The sequence below is a fragment of the Odontomachus brunneus genome, unplaced genomic scaffold, assembly GCF_010583005.1.
Source record: "Odontomachus brunneus isolate Ranch 3 - 2012 unplaced genomic scaffold, Obru_v1 Obru_scaffold_073, whole genome shotgun sequence".
Taxonomy (NCBI): Eukaryota; Metazoa; Arthropoda; class Insecta; order Hymenoptera; family Formicidae; genus Odontomachus; species Odontomachus brunneus.
In genome coordinates this window covers 1,066,199-1,087,393 of record NW_022639523.1, presented here as the reverse complement: position 1 = coordinate 1,087,393, position 21,195 = coordinate 1,066,199, and the positions used below count along the sequence as shown (strand labels likewise).

At 35.3% G+C, this 21,195-nt stretch overlaps 5 protein-coding genes across 9 annotated transcripts in view; 2 read left to right on the top strand and 3 right to left on the bottom strand.

The window, feature by feature from the left end:
• Window positions 1-2,832, top strand: part of LOC116847040 (kelch-like protein 5) — a 4,618-nt gene extending 1,786 nt beyond the window's left edge. For both annotated transcript variants that reach the window (XM_032821611.1, XM_032821612.1), the window contains exons 6-10: window positions 245-469; window positions 537-699; window positions 852-1,064; window positions 1,272-1,443; window positions 1,638-2,832. In XM_032821611.1, coding sequence (XP_032677502.1) covers window positions 245-469; window positions 537-699; window positions 852-1,064; window positions 1,272-1,443; window positions 1,638-1,706 — 842 coding nt within the window. In that variant the 3' untranslated portion in view covers window positions 1,707-2,832. The remainder of the gene's footprint in view (window positions 1-244; window positions 470-536; window positions 700-851; window positions 1,065-1,271; window positions 1,444-1,637) is intronic.
• On the bottom strand, window positions 2,800-5,311 carry LOC116847041 (protein phosphatase methylesterase 1). Its single transcript, XM_032821613.1, has 8 exons — window positions 5,034-5,311; window positions 4,741-4,933; window positions 4,481-4,590; window positions 4,061-4,294; window positions 3,843-3,908; window positions 3,419-3,741; window positions 3,207-3,339; window positions 2,800-2,967 (listed from the first exon to the last, which is right to left on the bottom strand). Exons 1-8 carry the CDS (start codon window positions 5,108-5,110, stop codon window positions 2,949-2,951), a joined length of 1,155 nt encoding a protein of 384 aa, XP_032677504.1. The 5' UTR covers window positions 5,111-5,311; the 3' UTR covers window positions 2,800-2,948.
• A 1,298-nt stretch (window positions 5,312-6,609) lies between these two features.
• LOC116847060 (putative ATP-dependent RNA helicase DHX57) lies at window positions 6,610-12,026 on the bottom strand. Its single transcript, XM_032821644.1, has 12 exons — window positions 11,968-12,026; window positions 11,727-11,871; window positions 11,447-11,631; window positions 10,909-11,363; window positions 10,264-10,796; window positions 9,866-10,179; window positions 9,278-9,767; window positions 8,587-8,972; window positions 8,392-8,513; window positions 8,004-8,323; window positions 7,087-7,701; window positions 6,610-7,006 (listed from the first exon to the last, which is right to left on the bottom strand). The coding sequence occupies exons 1-12, from the start codon at window positions 12,024-12,026 to the stop codon at window positions 6,863-6,865; spliced, it is 3,768 nt and encodes a 1,255-aa protein (XP_032677535.1). The 3' UTR covers window positions 6,610-6,862.
• Window positions 12,027-12,106: 80 nt separating this feature from the next.
• On the top strand, window positions 12,107-13,460 carry LOC116847062 (39S ribosomal protein L41, mitochondrial). Of its 2 annotated transcripts, none has more exons than XM_032821647.1 (3): window positions 12,107-12,256; window positions 12,367-12,534; window positions 12,999-13,460. In XM_032821647.1, exons 1-3 carry the CDS (start codon window positions 12,193-12,195, stop codon window positions 13,328-13,330), a joined length of 564 nt encoding a protein of 187 aa, XP_032677538.1. In that variant the 5' UTR covers window positions 12,107-12,192; the 3' UTR covers window positions 13,331-13,460. The 2 variants fall into 2 exon arrangements, with proteins under 2 accessions (XP_032677538.1, XP_032677537.1); XM_032821646.1 differs by having other exon boundaries at window positions 12,217-12,280.
• Window positions 13,456-21,195, bottom strand: part of LOC116847061 (MAP/microtubule affinity-regulating kinase 3-like) — a 9,707-nt gene continuing 1,967 nt past the window's right edge. Inside the window, exons 2-11 of one of the 3 annotated variants that reach the window (XR_004378652.1) lie at window positions 20,527-20,748; window positions 20,292-20,438; window positions 19,885-20,205; window positions 19,529-19,652; window positions 19,239-19,450; window positions 18,837-18,982; window positions 17,444-17,988; window positions 16,936-17,354; window positions 13,874-16,057; window positions 13,456-13,742 (exon numbers count right to left, since the gene is read on the bottom strand). Coding sequence is in view for 1 of the 3 variants with exons in the window: in XM_032821645.1 (XP_032677536.1) it covers window positions 15,938-16,057; window positions 16,936-17,354; window positions 17,444-17,988; window positions 18,837-18,982; window positions 19,239-19,450; window positions 19,529-19,652; window positions 19,885-20,205; window positions 20,292-20,438; window positions 20,527-20,652 (2,160 nt within the window). In the remaining 2 variants the exon portion in view is untranslated. Of the gene's footprint in view, window positions 16,058-16,935; window positions 17,355-17,443; window positions 17,989-18,836; window positions 18,983-19,238; window positions 19,451-19,528; window positions 19,653-19,884; window positions 20,206-20,291; window positions 20,439-20,526; window positions 20,749-21,195 lie in introns of all 3 variants that reach the window. The other 2 variants (XR_004378651.1, XM_032821645.1) reach the window with 2 other exon arrangements.

Here is a 21,195-nt window from a genome sequence, read left to right as displayed (position 1 = left end):
ATATATATATATATATATATATATATATATATATATATATATATATATATATATATTGTTTCAGTATATTGATGATATTAAAATCGTGATTATATGATATAAAGAAAGCAACATAATATAAGAAAATTAATGTATTAATATAAATATGGAAAAATGCGCGCTTGAGAATGAACTAAAAATGTTGCTTGCTGTTTTCTTTTTCTTTTTAAAAAATTTAAAGTAATAAACTTTATAATATTTTCAGGTGCTACGTCTATAGATGCATTTTCATTACGTGACAATGCATGGATGTCTTTGGCTGCCATGAGTGGCAGAAGACTGCAATTCGGTGCAGTAGTAGTCGATAGGAAATTAATTGTCGCAGGTGGCAGGGATGGTTTAAAAACACTGAATACGGTGGAATGCTTTGATTTCTCCACTTTTCTATGGAGCACTTTACCACCTATGAATGTTCATCGTCATGGATTGGGTAAATGATGCAAAATTTAATCTAATTTTTCGTTAAATACGTTATAACATTCGTCAAAAAATTACAGGAGTAGCAGTGTTAGGTGGACCCTTGTATGCTGTTGGTGGGCATGATGGTTGGAGTTTCCTCGATACTGTAGAGAGATGGGATCCAGCGACGCGTCAGTGGAGCTCAATATGTCCTATGTCCATACAAAGGTCTACAGTTGGCGTGGCTGTATTAAATGATAAGTAAGTGTATTAATTCAAAATATGATTGTGCAATTTATGATGTTATAAATTGATTGTTTCAGTGTTATATATGAGAAAACACATTCTATTTTAATATATTCGTCTTTAATAAATAGATGAAGAGAGAAATTACATTAATCTCTTTATTTTAGGTTGTACGCCGTAGGAGGGAGAGATATCAGTTCCTGCTTAAATACTGTGGAATGCTACGATCCTCACACTAACAAGTGGACACCGTGTGCACCTATGTCGAAGAGGCGAGGTGGAGTAGGTGTGGGAGTAGTGAATGGTTGCCTTTATGCACTCGGTGGTCATGATGCTCCAGCCACTAATCCTAATGCTAGCAGATTTGATTGTGTAGAAAGGTGAAATCACACTATTGTGTCGTATAATTTTTAATGTAGATTAAGTTTTTCTCTTTTTCCATAACTATATCGAAGAAGTAGAATATCAAACAAATTTTTTTTTTCGTATCATGCATTGAAATAAATTACTTTTTTTTTAAATTGTACTATGTCTTTATATTTTAAATACAAGTGTATTAGCAGTCATAAACATAATATAATTAATAGGTACGATCCTAAAACTGATACGTGGACTATGGTCGCACCAATGAGCGTGCCTCGAGACGCAGTCGGTGTCTGTGTGCTAGGTGATAGATTGATGGCTGTGGGAGGTTACGACGGTCAACAGTATTTAACACTGGTGGAAGCCTATGATCCACATCTTAACGAGTGGGAACCTGTAAGTGTATAAATATTAAAACTGCTCTGTACAATACGGAATTTGCATCTTTGAAGTGATTTTCAAACATTTATTCGATCTAAAAGATGTGATGCTTTAAAAGCGCAAGCAAATCCAGATATATTGCTGTAGTTTAGTGGAATAATTATAAATTTATTTTATGTAAAGTTTACAAGATGTGTTTATGTTTAAAGGTTGCTCCTCTTAAAGCTGGCCGTGCAGGACCCTGTGTCGTCGTAAAATATTTAGCCAATAACACTTAAATCACTTATAATTAGTAACCAGGCTTATCTTCCTTATATTGATTTGGGTATATTTCAAAGAATTTGTTCTCTCTCTCTCTTTCTCTCTTGTGACATCGCACACACATTAAATTAATTACAGTGTTACTTCTTTTGAAAAGCAATATTAAGTAACACTATTCACAACTAAGTATTAAATTTTTTCTTAGCATATAGTAATTTTTATAGGATTTTTACACGTTTTTATTGATATTGGCAAACAGTATTTTTGCTGCTTATTTACGAGTATGTACACATGATTGCGCGATTTTATATAAACATTCAATCTCTAATGAATAATTTTGCTAATAACAAAGTGGTTGTGGCAGTTTGTATTTATCATATAAATTTAGAACATATGTAAGAACTTTCTAGAATTTGTATATACAAATATGGTTTTCTCATAAGAAGAAACACAATTTCTCGTAAATTTCTTCGTACTTCTGTGATGTACAATAAATTATTAACTTTTTCTACAAATGTATGATAGAATATAAGTGTTAGATATAAAAACTGAAAAATAAGTATTATAGAAGTATTTTCAGAGTTGGGAAATAACATGTTACTTGTAACATTGTTACCGTTATCGCTATTTTTTTCAATAGCAATTGTTACTTTTTTCTATTTGTAACTGTAACAAATTCAACCGTTACTTTTATCGTTTAATTATCTCTATTCAATAATAGATAATGTGCTGGTTGTGTGCTGATAGCGTGTATTAGATATTCTTGGTTGGATAGAAATATTTCGATATTCGCTGAAAGACAGTTGCAGTTGGGAATATTTTGTTAGATGAACTGGCTACATTAAAAATAATAATTTAAGATTAAAAAACAATTTTATTTTAAAATCAATTAAATATTTTATTTTAGTATTATAAAAATGTAACAAAAAAGTAACTATTATTTCTTAGTAAAGATAATGGTAACGCGTTACTTTTTTGAAGTAACGTTCCCAACTTTGAGTATTTTTAATATCGTTCGCGTGCGTGTTAAATTATAGTATTATCGATTGAAATGCAAAAGTCGAAGTCTGACGAGCTTTTACGTAGCGAAGGAAATGTAAGAACAAATTATTTTTCTCATCAAGATAAATGTCTTTATTTACACATGTACGATATACGTCCCTATATTTTATGAATATATCTCCTTGAAATAAATAATCATATCGTCTAATTAAAAGAAATTCTTCACATTGTTCAATGAGTTTGCATTATAAACTTTCTTAACACGCCGGAAAAGTCCTGAAAAAATTAATTACAATCAATTAAATATTTCTCGCAAAATTAATGACGAAAATCACGAAAACTATGGGAACTATAGGTAATCAGTATTCCTACTATTCTATATTTCTAATATAAAAAAAAATATAAATAATTATATGCTTGAGACATAAATAACTTATGACGCAGGTAGCGAATATTTATTTATACAGAAGGGAGAAATCGATGAATTATTTACTAGATGAGTTAATTAAAATTACCGTGGAAAATCCGATGCTGGCTCCGCGAACTTATGCCTAACCATGAATGTAGCTATAGCTTCTGCCACTTTATCCGGCACATCTTCGTGAACCGCGTGCCCACACGCAGGCAGTACTTGCATTTGAAATTTACCTATATTTTTGCAAACAAATAATTCATTAGAAAATATTGTGGAAGTAATGTATAATAATCGATCTCGAAAATAATATACCTTGCATCTGTCCTACGGTAAGCTCGCGATCTAGTCTATCAACTCCTGCTAATAACAACATTTTTGGTGCCGAAACATTCAAAAATGCCGTCGACAATCCTTTAAACCAGCCAAACCAGTGTTGCTCTGTCTTTGCCAAATCTATTCTCCATACGTACTTTCTGTTGGCAGGAACAGTAGGAGACACAGGTGGCGGCATACTGGACGAATCTTCTTCTTGGATAATATCATCTCGTGGTATAACTGGTTCTGGATTAGATTCACACGTGTATTGGGTTGACAATGTATCAATATCATGAGTTGCTAATTTGCTAGTTTCAATGCTGAAAATGACACAGTGTCATATAACTTGATTTATATTCCTAACACTTATCACTAATATGAAATATTACAACCTAAGGATTATTCTTAAAAACTCACTAACTTTTTTATCTGTCCAGGAACCGAAACCTTCGCAGACTGTATGTTACGAATCTGTCCACTACGCACACTGAAATACATGATTAAAAATATATGATTAAAAATTAATCTCTCCACATAAAACTTTATTTTATACAATAGTGTGTTTAAACATTAGATAGAAAGCTAAAAAAGTTTTAGCAAAGAAAGCCAAATTATTTTAGATAACTAACAAATACCAACCACCATTCTATAGCTTGTGATATGGTGCTAAAACTAGACGGTCGAGATCTTAAAAAGCTTTGCATGGAAGCTAACGCGTCCATTGCTGTGCCTTCTACAACATCTATAACTCCTAATCCATATAAATTTGGAATTAGTTGAGCTGCTCTTACAGCTACTGCTCCACCCATGCTGTGACCAACTAGTATTATTGGAGTTTCAGGTTCAATTATATCTACAACAGCTGCAACATCCCTAAATGAAAGATATATTGATGTATATATAATAAAAATTTTCTCTAACATTTATACTAATAAAATGTTTGTTTAGTTTTCATTGAATCATATTTTGAACTTTTTTATTTGAAGAAATTAAAAAAAGGAATAAGAAAAAAAATATAGTTAAAATGATGAAAACAGTCATATAATATAGCTCACTTACGATGCTAAAGTATCCACAGACAAATCCTCATCATTTGTAGTATAAGTATCCCCATGACCTCTAAGATCAATTGCCATAACTCTACATAACACCATTGTCATAATAGATTTCTAAAATTCATGATATATATTAATTTTATTGTGTGATATACATGTATGTGTATACAGTATATCACTAACTTTCCATTTTTACCACTAACACTTATTCTATACATCACTTATAAATAGAAAATGAACAAATTATTTTTTCTGAATACCTACTGTAAGTTCTGCCCATGTTAAACCACTGTAACCACCACCATGTAATAAAACTAACAAGGGCCCTTCTGTGCCTTTGATATAAACATGAAAAGTATTCTGCCCCACCAATACATCTTTAGAATAATCAAAGTATGGATTCCACTGTACTGGATCATAGTCTCTTTTTCGTTGAGCTCCTTTCAATTTGTTAATCCTTAGAAATAAAATACTCTATATATATGGAATGATTTCATAGTAATTTAAAATACTTACTCTATCTGACTCAAGATTAATGTAAGATTACGAACACAAACCTGGAATTTAATGCTGAAAAATTGACAGCCGATGGTGGTAGTCTGGATTTTAAAATTGATTTTTGAAGAGCAGACATGTTAATTGTATTACAGATGTCTATGATTTCTCGAGAACAATGCTCGTATCTTTAACTGCAGTTACATATGAAAGTCAAGGAGAAAACACTCAGCGTTGCGATTAAAAACGTGAAGGCTAAAAAAGAACGCGAGAAACACATATGACACTTCTGAACGTCACTGCTAAATTGCTCAGAACTCAGATAAAATCTGAGGTGTGAAGAGGGGATATACGGCCAACAATCGATGTTCGACTCTGCTTTTTGTTAAGGAATCGATTACCTTCTCGATATTTCTGAACTCGAATCATCCATATATATCGATAGTTTATAGTCGCCACTAGAGACCCTATAGTAAACCCAATGGTACACGATGCTTGTTTTCATGCTGGATTGTTTGCTGGATGGAAATATTCTGTTTTGATTGGTGCATTTCTGAAGACGGACTAATCAGATTACAGTATTTCCGTCCAGCAAGCAATCCAGCACGAAAACAAGCATCGTGTGCCGCTGGCTTAAGAATCTGGCCATCAGAGAAATTCTGGCAAAATTCTTCGAGAGAGAAAGATATATATTTCCTAGAGGGTCTATATATATAATATATATCTTTTTCTCTCGAAGAATTTTGCCAGAATTCTTCTGATGGTCAGACTCTAATGGCTCCTGTGTGCAGGAGCCATAACTTTGTGAAAATAACGGGTCTAAATTAAGTGTGTATCGATTATTAGATCCGTTATTTCTATAAAATTATATTGCAATTTTAGACAAAATCGTAAAACTCGTAACGTTCTCGTAAGACTCGTAAGAACTTATAAGTAGACGATTGATTGGTAAGCTACGACTTTACGATTTATGCCCAATTTCTTCTTCTCCAGTTAACTTCATCTGTCGGATAAATGTCAACCGTGATTGGTTAATCTTGCTAATCATAAATATGATTGGTCAATTCTAATAGAATAACTGGCAGATAAAGTTAACCGGAGGTGAAGAAATTGGGCATTACTCGTATATTGGGGATGCGTTCCGAAATTCACTTTCAGTACTGAAATTCTATAATTCTATATACGTAACATGAACTATAGATTTTTAATACTGGCAGTACATTTCGGAACGCAGCTTTGCTTAGAATCGCATATTAGTTCCAAAGTCTCCGCTACGAGCCGTCACTATACACACTACACCAACTGAAGTAGTGATGGATTTAAGTGGATTTAAAGTATCGATAAAGCGATTGAGGTAGTGAAAGATTTAATTATGGCTCGTGATTGGCTCTTTAATTATGACACATATACTTTTCCTTTTTAATTATTACGAAACTTGGCACGTTATTGTGGCACAATTGAATAACGGATCAAAGCAATTCAAAGTGAAATCTAATGAATTTTCTCCTTATATTGATACTCTAAAATACTTATGTTCTTTTCGGCATTCATTTGTTTTCTATTGGTATATAACTTTCAAAAGGAAAGGAGAGAGGAGATTGAGTTTTAAAATTTTAAAATTTAAAGAAATATATTTTGTTATTATCAAGAAATAATTTTTATTACTTCGCACAAAATTCATAGCATTTCTTGTATTACAGCATGTTTGAGTAAATAGTTTGATATCAATTGGCTTATCACAGTGAATTACTCAGGTAAAAAAAAACATGTTCTTATTCACATTGTCTAGGTAAGCACATAATCATCTTATTTAAAGAAAATATTCTTTTATATCCATGGTAACTGTAAATATGCTTCGCAAAGTTTTAGTGAAATATTTAACAACATTTGTCTATGTTTTTGTTATTATGTTTACAATCGTACGTATAATTTGTTTGCCCTCTTGATGATTTAAAAGATTTAACAGAGGATCCTGCATCTTTTGTTGTAACAATTTTGCTAGTTCTGTTCTTATACGTTGCAAAAGTTGACCCACCTGAAAGTAGTACATAGCATTATAGTCATGCATATTGCAAATACTTCTCTTTATTTTCTTTATCATGATTGCAACTTTACCCTATGTGACTCCACTACAAACATGATCCAGCCATCCCCCAAGGACAGAATGAATGTGCCATTATGCAATTCCATGTTTAATTGATAACCAGAGAATAATAATAATGGTAAGCTTGGTATCATAGAAACCTCTTTGATGTAAACTCGACTGGTTTTAATCTTTTCTTGGTATACTAGATACGGACTTGTATAGTGACTGGTGCGAAAATTCACAGACGACGGATGGATGTAGACAAAACAGTCATCCTTGGTTTGAAAACGCAACTCCTCTGGTTTAGGCAGAACAGGAACTGCACCAGCTGATTGCACTTGGAATGACTTTGCCGGTGTGAAAACCTTTACCACGTTGGGATACAACGCCGCGCAGAGGAGACCTTGCAGCAACTTGTAGTTGTCATTGTTGACATTCAATTCAGGACCAGTAATCTCTAAAATATTGTCAACATTTGGCCGTCTCTTAGGTAAGTCGACAGGTGCGAAACCGATCGATACCAGCAATTCCAAGAACTGGTACTTTATATCCGCCAAAGTATGAAAGGTTTGCACGGATAAGTAGTTCAAGTTGGCGAACACTTGTGCCGCTTGAGCGCCTCGTGAACGAACGGATAACCATTTCTATTAGAAAGAATATATGTAAGTTATACAAAATAATAATGTCAATAAAATAATAATGTCAAGAGAAAGTAAAGGAATAATTTAAATTATACAGCAATATGTGTGTGTAGTAGAAATGTTTGATTAAAAATGTTTGAAAGCTTTTCTACAGTGTTAACTAGTTCTTAATATTTGAACCGATAGTAACTAATTATTGTTGTAATAATTTAAGTAAGAAATTTTTTTGTAATTAAATTATAAATAAAATTTGAAAATTATCGTTAGACCACCATAAATAATTTCACAATTGCAAAAAAAAATACCTTATAAGCCTTGAGAACGGTTAACTGATCCGAGTTAGCCACGAAGAATTCTTGCTTGGGATCAACCTCGTGTCTCTTCTCGAATGGTACGTAAAACGGATTCTTGTACGATAAACAGGCTGCGATAGTCAGCGCAGAATCCAAGCAGCAGAAAATCGCACCGAATAATATCAATTTCCCGATTTTTGCGTTCACAGGTAACGAGGCTAAGTGATGACCGAGTGGCGTTAACATACATCTTGAGTCAAACGCACCGACATCCTGCAAGCGTTTTATGGAATTCGTGATATTTTCGTGCGTGGGTGGTTCCAACATTCTTTCTGAAAGATTCGAAAAGACTTGTTAAACTTAAAACAAACAGCGAACAAGGTGTACAAGATTTTCTCACCAAATATCTTATGCAGATCCATCATTTTCTCTTTATGCATAAACCGAATACGTAAAAGTAGTGGTTCCAGAGAAATTCTCAGTATTTCGGGTACAGGTTGTCCAGCGAAATGATATTTAAATCTACATAATCATCTGTATATTACAAACGTTATATTCATCACACATTATTCTCAATGGAAACTTTAATACAAACCTGTACGAAGTGTACAAGTGAATACAGACTCCGGGCATTACTCGACCAGCTCGACCTTTTCTCTGCATAGCATTCGCCCGTGACACCCAACAAGTCTCTAGACTCTCCATGTTCAAGCCCGAGTTAAACCTATTTTCTTTCATCATTCCTGTATCGATCACGAAAACGCAATCGTCTATAGTAATAGACGTTTCAGCCATATTTGTGCTGAGTACAATTTTACGGACGCCGTTTTTGGTTTTCTGAAATACGAGACTTTGTTCTTCATTAGAGAGACTCGAGTGTAACGGCACGACGACGAATTGTTTAGTCTTCGGTGAGAGGTACTTATTATCGTACAATTGATCTTTTAAAGTGAGAATTTCAGCAAAGCCTGGCAGAAATACCTACAACACAATAAAATATATATGTACAAAAAATAATAAAACGCCACAGCAGATTAAAATAAATTTGCGTACTCCATCGTGGATTAATCTTGGATTAAAAAGAAAATCAGCACGTTCACATATTGAATGCATATGAAATTTACGTAAAAACTATACATCTTCTGATAGAAGTACACACTTTGTGAAAGAATTTGTTATATGAGTTTGTATCAAAAGGGATGAAATGCGCAGATATATTTTTTATTAAACGTGCAATTGTCCACTTCAAATGAAACAAACACAATCAACAAATAAAAGATACTTACTAGAATAGAACCTGTTCTGGGGTAGTCGTGTTCTCCAAAAACAATCCATTCCAGAATCTTCTCTATAAATTCAAAATTAATCTTTTTATGATCTATAATATATAAATTTTTATACGTTTGTCTGGAGTAACCATGATATCTGCTAACAAGTTGTTTTAACGTCAAATTCTCATCTTGGATAGATTCTTTGGGAGTGTTAGCAGGTATTCCTTCGATATCAGCGACTTCCAAATCGATTTCAAGTTGGTCCCAACCGCCCCTAATTGTACGTGTAAATTTTGAATTTTCCTCGACAACATATTCTATTCTTTCAAATGCATCTTCAAGAAAGATTTGCTCCACCGGAAAAGTCATTCCCGGGATATTTAAGACCGGCGCTTGTTCAAAGTACGAGGAAAACGTGTCGGATTTGAGCGTCGCGCTCATCAGTATCACTTTCAAAGTCGGTCTTTTCAATAATAATTCCTTTAAAAGCATCAGCAGCAAATCGCTAAAGGGAAAAAAGTAACATATAAAGAAAATGTGAAGGGAGAAATATGAAAAAAGTAACATAAAGAAAATGCGAAGGGAGAAATATGAATATTTTACCTCTCAGCGCTCCTCTCGTGCACCTCGTCGACTATGACGTGAGTCACGTCCGGTAACTCGAAACTCGCAGATAATCTCTGCAGTAGTATCCCCGTGGTGCAGAACGTCAATCTTGTTTTACTGGACATCTTACTCTCTAAACGTATTTGGTAACCGACAGAATCTCCTATATTTTCGTCTCTCTCCGCCGCCACTCGTTCCGCAACTCCTATAGCGCTTATTCTTCTGGGTTGAGTACACACTATATTTACATGAAGCTTATCCTCTGACTGTGATCTGTTAATAATCCAGTCGTCTAAAATAAATTGCGGCACCTATAATGTTTTCATTAAGATTTTTGTTATTCTCTCTTCTAATATATATTTCTTTTTTTATGATGATGAAGGAACATTATGTACCTGAGTACTCTTACCACATCCGGTTTCACCTGAAATAATAACAACCTGATTCTGTTGTACAGTTTCTAAAATTTTAGTCATATTAGACCATACAGGCAATTTCTTTCGTGTCTCCTTCATTTTTCTGTAATTAGTGTTCTTCTGTTTCTCTTTAAATCTTTTTTCTATTAAATTGTCCTCTTTGATGATCTCTTCCCAGGAAATACGATCTCTGTTTTTCTTATTAGTGCTACCGAGTTTATAATGACTGGCTGCATTTTCTTCCTCCTCCTCATTTTCCGGTTTCTTTGAAAACAATGGCTCGAATTGATCCAAAAATTGTTCTCTGTTCTCCTCTAAATAGGTTTTTATCTTATATTCATCATCATACTCCAACAATGAAATTGTGGAAAATAACGAAGATGTGCCTTGATTGGCTAATGATAATGCGTGGTTATGCAATTTTCTGGCTATTCTTAGGCAATCAATACGTGGAAACATCCCATCGTTCTTATAAATATAAAAATAGGGCGCTTCATATGGATACTTACAACCTGTAAAATATGAAAACATTTTTATTACTTTGTCAATAGATATTACATAATACAACTCCTAACAACTAGCTATATGTATAATTCAATAAATACATTTAATTCTATATTGTACCTTCAGGAAATCTTATTTCTAATGTAAAATATGGATCTTTCTGAATTGGTGTGTTTGATACTTTCTTTGGCAGTTGATGCAAAAATCTACACTTGTCACCAAATCTGCATTTATTGCGTACAAAAAGTCGACATATCTCTTTCTCCTTCTCTTGCTTTTTCTCTTTTACAACAACTCTCTCAGTTTCCTGATTATTTGTTAAATAATTTAATTTCAATTGTACCGTCCAAATACAATTTTTTATTTTCTCATGAAAAGCCTCCCCATATATAGATTCCATTATTTCTTTCTCTTCATATAACTGCACCAATAGATTAGCTTCATCAATGTCTACAGAATCTTTATTTTGTGAAATCTCCTCAATTCCATAGTACTTGTAAAACAGTACTTCTAAAGCTTTACCTAAATCACCATCTGTGTGCATTAAAGCTTCTATGCAATGTGAGACATGAAAACTATAAAAAACAATAAATAACTTTTATATTATACAGAATAAAGTGACAAAATACATCATCTCACTTTGGAAACAGTACTGTACCCATAGCTCTCCAATTTAGAAGTTGCAAATTCCCTTGTTATTTGCTCTTCACTTTTGGAAGTTGTGTCTTTGGAAGAATAATCCACTATTTCTTTCACAACCAAATTACCACGTTCCATCCAGTACTGCTTGTTTAAGTTTGACTTTTTGTTCTCAAACTCAGAGGCATCAGAAAGTTTGAATTTCTACAAAGGTATTATAACAATAAAAAAATAAAGATTAATAGTCATTGGTGTAAACATATTTATGCATTTCCTAATAAATTTATGTATATACTTACAGCTCCATAAATATGTTTGAGAGTATCATATAGCTGTCGTTCAGATTCCTCAGATATCTGCAGTGTTTGCATTTCCACTTTGAGCTTGCTGTATGATGAAGAACTTGTAGGCTTTTTTGGTCCATTGTTTTTCACGATATCATTTCTATTATGCAAACACAAACAAATACAAATGTGTTCAATTTAGTTTATTGCCTCTGTGTGTGTATATGAGCACAGATAAAAATGACATTTATCTTACGTTGTAGTTATTCCATCCACTGGAAGATCTTCTATTAATTTCATGCTATAATGATCCATTGTTTAAATCAGTTGGTTACGCTTTTATCTTTTAAAAAAAAATTGTCAAATTAGGCCCTACGTAACGTGTTGCAATATAATACGCGACCAAACGTAACACGTGTCGTCACTCCAATGCAAAGAGCATGCTTACTGCCAGTTGCTGCTGACGTTCGCACTACTACACATGCGCGGAATTTTATACGATTCAGCTGAGATTAGACTTTTGTTGTTCTCGTTACATGCTCCAGGTAGGCATGTAGTCATTTTTATAGGTTAAAATAACTTTATTGTATTATATATCTTAAATAGTATTTTAATGTATATATCTGTTATTATCAATGTGTTGTCTGAATAATAGAAATCGATATGGCTTCTACTTGTATGATCTTACGGCGTGGTATCGCGACTTCATGCGTCTGTCATGGAAAACGAAATTTCCGAAAATTCCTTTTGTATAATAAACGAGGCAGTCGTCAGTTTAAAGAGGCACAGGCGAAAAATCCGGATCCTGACATACCAATAGACAGTAAGTTATCGTTTCTTTTCTGTAGGTTTATATATTTTTGTTATGTTACTTTGTTATGTTATAGATTATTATATTATATTGTAAATAGTTATGTTCAACAGCTGTATTAGCATTTTGTACTGACAGTTTAAAGATTTGCTTTACAATGCTGAGAAAATAATGTTCTTTTTAACAAATATGTTGGAAATTTATAGACTATTAGGTAATAACCAATGGAATATCTCACAATAGTTACAGAGCTACTTTCTCTGGCTGAACACAGCCAATAACAATAATATATGTTCTTTGTCCCCATAATAAATTAATATAGAATAAAACTACAAAAAGTTTAAGACTGAAAAATAGTTTTTAATAAGTAGTTGAGATTTGTGATGTTTTTATAATTAGTATTTATATGAACTTACAAAATATATTATACAAATTAGATATTTCTAATATATGTATATCATTTATTATGATTACAGAGAGAGATGTAAGAGATACTGGAATCAAAGTAAATGGTAAATTTTACTTTGTGCCTGAGATGGTCCCTGAATTAATTGTCCCCTCACTGGAAGGATTTGAATTGAAGCCTTATGTGTCATATAAAGTGGAAGAATTTGATCAAGGTCGATTCACTGCTCAAGATTTGTTTGACATAATATATGCTGAGAAGATAAAAAAAGACTTTATAAATGGTGAATTGGATGAGAACGGGGAGCCGTTAAGTCCAAGTGAAAATGAACAACTCACACCACAACAAGCTAAGGACAATGCTACAAAAACAGGCTGTGATATTTTTAGCGCTAAACATTAGACAACTATTGTAAGTTATGACTCGATTATGGCTCTTATAATTATATTGTAAAAATAAATTTTCTCTTGCGGGAGCATAGGATTATGAAGTAAATAAATATCTTCAATGTGGTCTGAACGCATTAATTTAATTTTTCAATCTGCATATGTTTTATTCAGAACCCGCATGTATACATACATACGTCGACAATTTGTTGCAATTTACAAAAAGTAACTACTTACTATCGTATATGACTGTTGAAGTAATATTATATGCGCACTTTGCTAAGAGCATGAGCTAACTGAATTAGTTATGTTGTATGCACATATAAGTGACTATTTCAGTCGGATTAGTTTGATACGACGAATTGTCCGTATGTGGCAGTCATTGCTTGATAGCAAATAATTACTTCCGCAAAAATGTAGCTTCAGCCCTTAAACAGATTACGTTTCATGAAATAATAGCTACATATCACATGTAATCGTCGCAACATTTCTCGCAAGAGCCGTGTAGTCGAACATGCATAAATGTTTTGATGGATAAGTGAAATTAATTATTGCTCACTGAAACATATATTGTATTGGATCTCCATTTTACGCAGTTCGAAGCTCTATCAGTCCAGAAAAGACAGGCGAATGAGAGAACTCGCAATAATGCCAAAATTGATTTTCAATTCCTGAGATTCATGGATATCCTGCGTCGATGTCCGTTTTGCGAATGATAGATCTCGTTTGCAATTAGGCTAACTTAACAGTTATGTTTTACTTATCAAAAGATTTTTGAGCGAAGTTTGATTGTTTCCTGTCGGGTAAAAAATGGCGAAAAATTTGAATAGTAAAGTCGTTGTCAGTTGTGCGCGGCCGGTATTGCTTACACTACTGGCTAAATTACTAGATTCTAATAATATATATATGTATATATATATTGTTTTTTCTTTTTAAAGTGCTGTATTCATATCAAACGTACAAACTGTTTCGTAATCATTATTGTTTCTCTTTTAACGTTTCCTAATAATTATAATCATGCAAGAAGCTCATAAAACAGAGCTGTCGAAATAGAAGAACATCCTGTTTAGAAAAAACCATATTTAGAGTACCAGCGAATATTCATGAAAGACACTTGTATAAAAGTAGTGCAACTATTAATGTGGCTATAAATATTTCTAGAAAGAGATAACATATACAAAATGTCATTCAACTTATACTCTTCTATAGGAAATTCGTGTGATCACATAAATAATTTATTTAAACATCTTTACAGAATGCAGCACTTCTCGTCTCTTACATGTTAGCTACTATTTACTGCTAATATTATTGTTTTCCGTTATTATTTCCTATTCTCTATAGTCATCAGTGAAGAGTGGAAGAGGAAAACATCACTAATTTTGTACAGTATTACTGGAACGCTTATTAAGAAAACTGAAAATCCCTCGAAACTCGCGTCGTGTTTCCACTCTTCGGATTAAATAAACAGAAAAGCGGAAGTGGCATAGTACTTGTGTTTTTCCCTGCGGGAAGAATTTTAATTCTATCTCAGTCGCACTCCTATTCTTTACATGTCTGCTCGATATTTCATTTCTATGCCTTAACTCTATATAACCTTTTATTATTTATACCTCATCAACGACTTGAGCACTCGTTGTTTCCTCACTCATTGGCAGTACGTTATATTTTCTTAAAGACTTCCGTATCGCGCGTCAATTCGACGCATGTATTCTATCATTCTCGTTTTACATGCATGAGTACACAGTCACGAAAATGAACGAATCCTCTGAGCTTTCTACATCTAAATTCGAACTTGTCAATCAAAAACCCCACTTAAGGATGCTCAAAAACTTCACAGTTGTCTCGCTGTAACTCTCAACAGCGAGTGCCGTAAGGCAAGTCATATGCCACTTGCTCTTCAACCAAATTTGGTGTTTCGTCTTGTTAATTATCAGTCTATGATATAATTGGATATTTGACTGGTAGAATCAGTCATTTTAATAAGGCAGGTACATATGTTACTGTACGGCAAAGATTCCTCCGTATAAATCCTTTTGTGCCATTTGCAATGCGCACATCGAAGAAATGGACATTAATCTCCTGTCTCTCACGGTACAGATACATGCGTGATTTTTTTTATACGGACATAGAATACACTGTAGCGAGATAAATAGTATAACTTTATGAAGCAGCATTTTAGCAAACGGCTTGCACATGAAAAACGTCTATAAGTTTTCATTATATTTAAACACCGAATTCTCCGTTAGCAGTGTCTCAGATGGATAAAAGTATAAAAGTGTAAATCTTTGGCATTCAGTAACATGTACCATACATCTAATCAGAGATCTTGAGTATGTAAAGTAGATGATCATTATAGACGAATGAATATGTTATATTAAATTCTTCATATATGACATAGTCCCTTAACGTATCTCTGTCCGAGATAAAATGATATGTAACTATTTTAATAATATAAGTCAATGCGGAAGGACTGGGAAGGAAACACTGCTGAGAGAAAGAGAGAAAAAGAGAGAGGGATGGAGAGAGAAAGAAAGAAAGATAGATAAAGAATCGACATAACAGTTTGGCTTGGCTTTTCATACGCAAGATCTCGAGATAATTACTAATAATATAGGGCAGAAGTTTATTCCATGGGATCTCCTACATTCTCGAAGATGGTTGAATGTGGATTGCTGCTGGTGGGCCACAAGAAACCACCTACACTGCCCGGTGGTAAGTAAGACGCGCCTCCACTAAGGCCCACCTAACATTTTACAACGTATCAATTATTTAATCTCTGTCATGTGTGATTAAATTCTTCTTGTGCATCTTTATACTTATATATGCACACATATAGACAAAATGTGCTAAGCAAAATGATAAGAAAGCATTGTAGGTCTAATTTTTTTCTTTAACAAAATACTTTGTACAAAATAGAAGTATGCGCGCGCGTAAGGAAGCAAATCTTTTTTTCTTCGTAATACTAACACGTAATACTTTGAAAATGTTCACTTTTCTCGCGTGACGATTGTTTGTAGTTGCCGTCTATGTCAGTAATGTATGGCTTCTATCTACATAATTGGAGTTCTTCTGACTAAGTATCTTCTTTCTGCTTGAAATATGTGTAAATTTACGAGAAAGAGAAAGAGAGAAAGAGAGAGAGAGAGAAAGAGATTTATTAATGACAAGGTAGTTATTATCTATCAAGGATCGGTTCATGCATGTAAAGGCAAATTAGAGTAAGAGATAACTGCCAAATTAAAGAAAAATAATCATTTATTTGCAATTTAACATAAATAATTGTGCTAATAAATCGCAGGTATGTACTTTTTTTTTTTAATTGTAGTTACTAAATAACAATATGTACATCAGCTCACTATTGTAAACGTGCAAGGCATTTACAATAACGTCAAGACATTCTCAATGAGACCTTATAGTCTGCATCGAGTGTACTATGTACAAGGGCTTCCCAGTGTCGTTTTACATGTCGATTGAGTTACTTTCGCCAAAAAAATAGAGATTTCGAGATCACAGTCCAATTGCAAGAAGCACTCGAGGAATCGGCTGTACAAGTCGCTTCGATACGTTTGCCCAGTGTCTGTACTGTGTGATTTTTACACCGTAACTTCTCTATGAATTTACCTGCTGGCTCCATATTAGCGATCTCTCCGCTAACTGGCAGTCCGCTGCCAATCGGGACGGTAGACTCTTCCATCTCTCCTCGTCTCGCTTCCTGTCTCTGTCGAAGTCTCGGTCGACGTGACCCTGAGAGAGAGGCGGCAAAATCTGCGTTCGCTGGGCCAGCTTGTAACTGTCTTGCCTCGGCACATGATCGGCGCGTCTGCTGGTGCTGCTGGTAGAGACCGGGATCGGTGTTGGACTGCCGCCAGCTCGGTGCCGATGATACAGGTTGCGTTTTTGCTGCAGCATGCGTTGCTGTACCAAAAGTTGCAGCTGCGTGCCCGAATCGCCGCGCATCTTGAATTGCTGCTGATTGTCGGGCGGTGTGGACGGTGGCCTAAGATGGACTAGGTCCAGATGACCTCGTGCCTTCCCCGAATCTAGAAAATGATCAGTTATCATATCATCGTAAGCACTACGTTAGAAAATTTAATCGAGAGAACGTTAGAGAGAAGATACGAGAACGTACCTTGAATACTTCTCTGCTTAGATGGCCTGTCTCCGCTGCCTTGCTGACAGAACAGTAATCTGGGTCCACCGTCGGACGCTCTTCGTCCTTGAGAGACTCGAGATATCCTACCAGTGATCGGGGATGGACTTTTAGGTGGCGGTGGCGTGCAGGACGGTAGACTGCTCGTGAAGCAATTCGTCCCCGTGTAATCTGGCGGGCAGCCAGAATCAAAGCTGGATTCGAAGAGTTCCGAGGACGAGCTACCGCTGCCGCCCGCCATGAACAGCGTCGTCCGACTGGGAGGATCAATAGGATCCATAAGCGGGTTATCAAAATGATGCTGGTAATCGCTTAACCTTCGATTGACTATCTGACTGTCAATTCGTTGACTGATATCGTGATCTAGGCCTAATCGGTGCTCCTCGAGTTTGATCTGCGCTTCGCGCAACTCGTCGCCGCTCGGCCCTTCCTCCAAATCGCCCTCCGCGCTGCAACAACCTTCATCGGTTGAAGAGCTCGTCGAGCTGAATCTTTTACCTCCTCTGCCGGTATCATCTCTTGCTCTGAAATGAGAAAATGATTCGTTTCGTTTTATTACTCGAAGAAAGCGTTCGTTCATTTTGTCGCGAATGATTTCTTGCCATGACGATGAACGGATGCACTGTGTAGCAATCAATCGAAAAGCACTCGATAAGCATTCTCTTCATTAATTGATCTGTTAGCATTAGTTTACCATAAAAGAGATGTATTATATCGTTTCCACATTAAATTGTATAAAATATCATTGCAGGAAAATAATCTGGACTCTTGTTTTTAGTGCTACTACGCTGTGTTATATATAAAATTCATATCGATGTATAGTCTGTTCCAGTTGTTATAAATAATAAAACAAACATATAAGTCACAAAACACATTTGCCAAAAATAAAACTTTACCGAAAATTAGAGAAGTGAATTTTCACTCCATTAAATTCTATTAATATATAGGAGGTATGTAAAATGAATAGTAGTATAAGCGTTTACGGGATATGGTTTAAATAATAATGTGATTCAGTGAATAATATGAAATTAAAGCAACTTAAAATTATTATTATAAATCAAGATTTATGGGGCAGAGAAAGAAAGACATAAAAAAATAAAACGAGGAGTTACCAAAAATAAAGTGACAGCAATGTGCTTCCAATCCAACCTGTCCTGACAAAATCTTCGATATGTGCGCCACCCACCAATAAAGTTCAACGTCCCACTAAGCTATCGCTGTAAATAAAAATCGACAAATTAAGTCATTATTCTCGTGATATTTCACCGAACTGGTAGGATTGGAAGTTAACATGACATCTTGGTACTTGAAATTCTTAAAAAAAGATGCTTTTATATGATGGTATTTAATGACGTAAATGTGTATGATCTACCTTGATTTAAATTTATCTTCTTTTGTTCTTGCAACAGTAGACCAGCAAGTATTATTAATGGTGCTGCTGACACGATGTTGCTTCAATCTTTCCAACAGTAAGAAATAGATAGCCGCGTGATGATCATAGCTGCTGTTTCGTAAAGACTGTTAAAAGATAACAATCATATTTATACAATGCTATATGAAAGTATATTCGAGAAGTGTGTGTACACTTGAAAAATAGAATTCACTAAACAATGCTGCCATTTATCTCCAGAACTATGCGTATAGTTGTACAATATAACGAAACTTTTCAGCACCATTCCGTCTATCGAGTATCGAGTTTTGATAGATAAGATATAGATAAACGTGTTTTTAATTTCACACAATAAAAACAACATTGAGAAAGATGCTTGCTCACCTCTCTGGTGCGAGTGATGTCTATTCCTAAACTGTGCATGAGTCGAAGTATTTGCTCGTTCGGTTCTTGAATAGACGACGATGGCCTCGTTACAATCACCGAACATATACTATCCGCTGTTCCTGCCATCCAACGATGCCGTTTAATTTGTGGAATGGTGTATCGTTTGGAAGGCTCCAACACTAACATCTTGCGTATTAAGCTCTCGCAGTCTGCAATAGAAGTTTCGATATGTAGATGCGACGTCGATATTATACAAACGTGCAAAATACACGCTCCGGAATGCGTACCTGTGCTCATAAAGTAAGGAATTCTAAATCTGCCGCTTAGTACGCGATCTCTTAATGATTGAAGAGTTGATCCATCGAAGGGCAGTGCTCCGCATACCAACACGTACAATACAACACCCAGACTCTGCAAGAAGGAGCAAGATGAGCAAACGTTTCCGCACTTTGGAGGAGAAAAAGGACCAATTCACATTTCTTCAGTTTTCACTTAGAGAGCTCTTAGAGCTTATCGGTTTAAAAGTTTCGACTAACTGCAAACTGAAGAAACACCGATCTTTTCCTTTTCAAGAAGTAGACGCGCAATTTACGCCAATATCGACGTGAACTTCCGTTTCATTGGCTCAATTCGCAAGACTTACCCATACATCAATTTCCGGGCCGGCGTAATGTTTCCCGCGGAAAACCTCCGGGGCGGCGTAAGGCGGACTACCGCACCAAGTGCTCAGTCGCTCACCCGGAGCGAATCTGTTGCTAAAGCCGAAGTCGGCGATTTTCACGTTCATCTGCGCGTCCAGAAGCAAATTCTCCGCTTTTAGATCGCGATGCGCCACACCCGTCACATGGCAGTATTCGACCGCGGAGAGTATCTGCGCGAACGTCGCACGTGCTCTGGGCTCTCCCATTCTTCCGTAGCGTGCTATGTAATCGAATATTTCACCTTTGCTCGCGTACTCGCACACCTGAAACAGCGAGAAGTAACGTGATCCGTTCGGAAAACACGCCGCAACATTCGCGAAACGGTATGTCATCGTTATTATTCTCTTACCATGTAGATCATATTCTTCGTCTCCATGACTTGATATAATTTAACGATATGAGGATGCTCCAACTGCTTCATAATTTCGACCTCTCTGTATACTTTCTCCAAATTGGTAGGATCTAATTGAGTCTTGTCGATTATCTTGATGGCCACCTGAAAAAAGGCAATTCATAACATTTATTCTTTGAACACACGGTCGTTGTTACAACGAGATATTATTAGCGGGAAATTCGCGCAGTACCTCCGTTTTCGTGATTCGATGTCTGGCCAGCTTAACAACGGCAAAGTTGCCCTTGCCGATGGTGCCCTCGATATCGTAAAATCCCACACGGATTTGTTTTTTACCCTGCCCAGCTCCAGCATCCATGTTTACGTGAGCCTCACCGCTGAATTGCCAATTTTCACTGACTAATTCTCACCGACTGTCACCCCACTGTCTTCCTGCCGCTGCTGTTTTGCTAATCTGTAAAGATTGGAGCAAGCGGCTTTGAGAAGGGACTTCCTACCGCTTCGTCGGATATGAAGAGATCTTTCGGATAGAAGTTATTTTAACCATTTGAGTGCCAAGTCACGCTTCTTTGTTTTGCATATGGATAATGCTGGAGAACGCGTTTTTCTTTTTTTGTATGAAGAGAACTTTAACAGTGTTATCGCGTTTTTTTTTCTTGTTTTACGATTTGATATCGTTATATGATTGCTTTTATAATATTTGAGAATAGTTGTCGTAATAGAGAATTGTGATTAATTTAATCCTGCAGGTGCATTAATCTTGGGCATATCAAACTGAATGATCACTTTTGGTCATATACTTCGTGATCTCTTTTGGCACACAAACAATTAAACAGTCTACCACGGTCTGGAACAATTCATATCATTGGATTAAAAAAAAGAAGAAGCGAGAGAGAGAGAG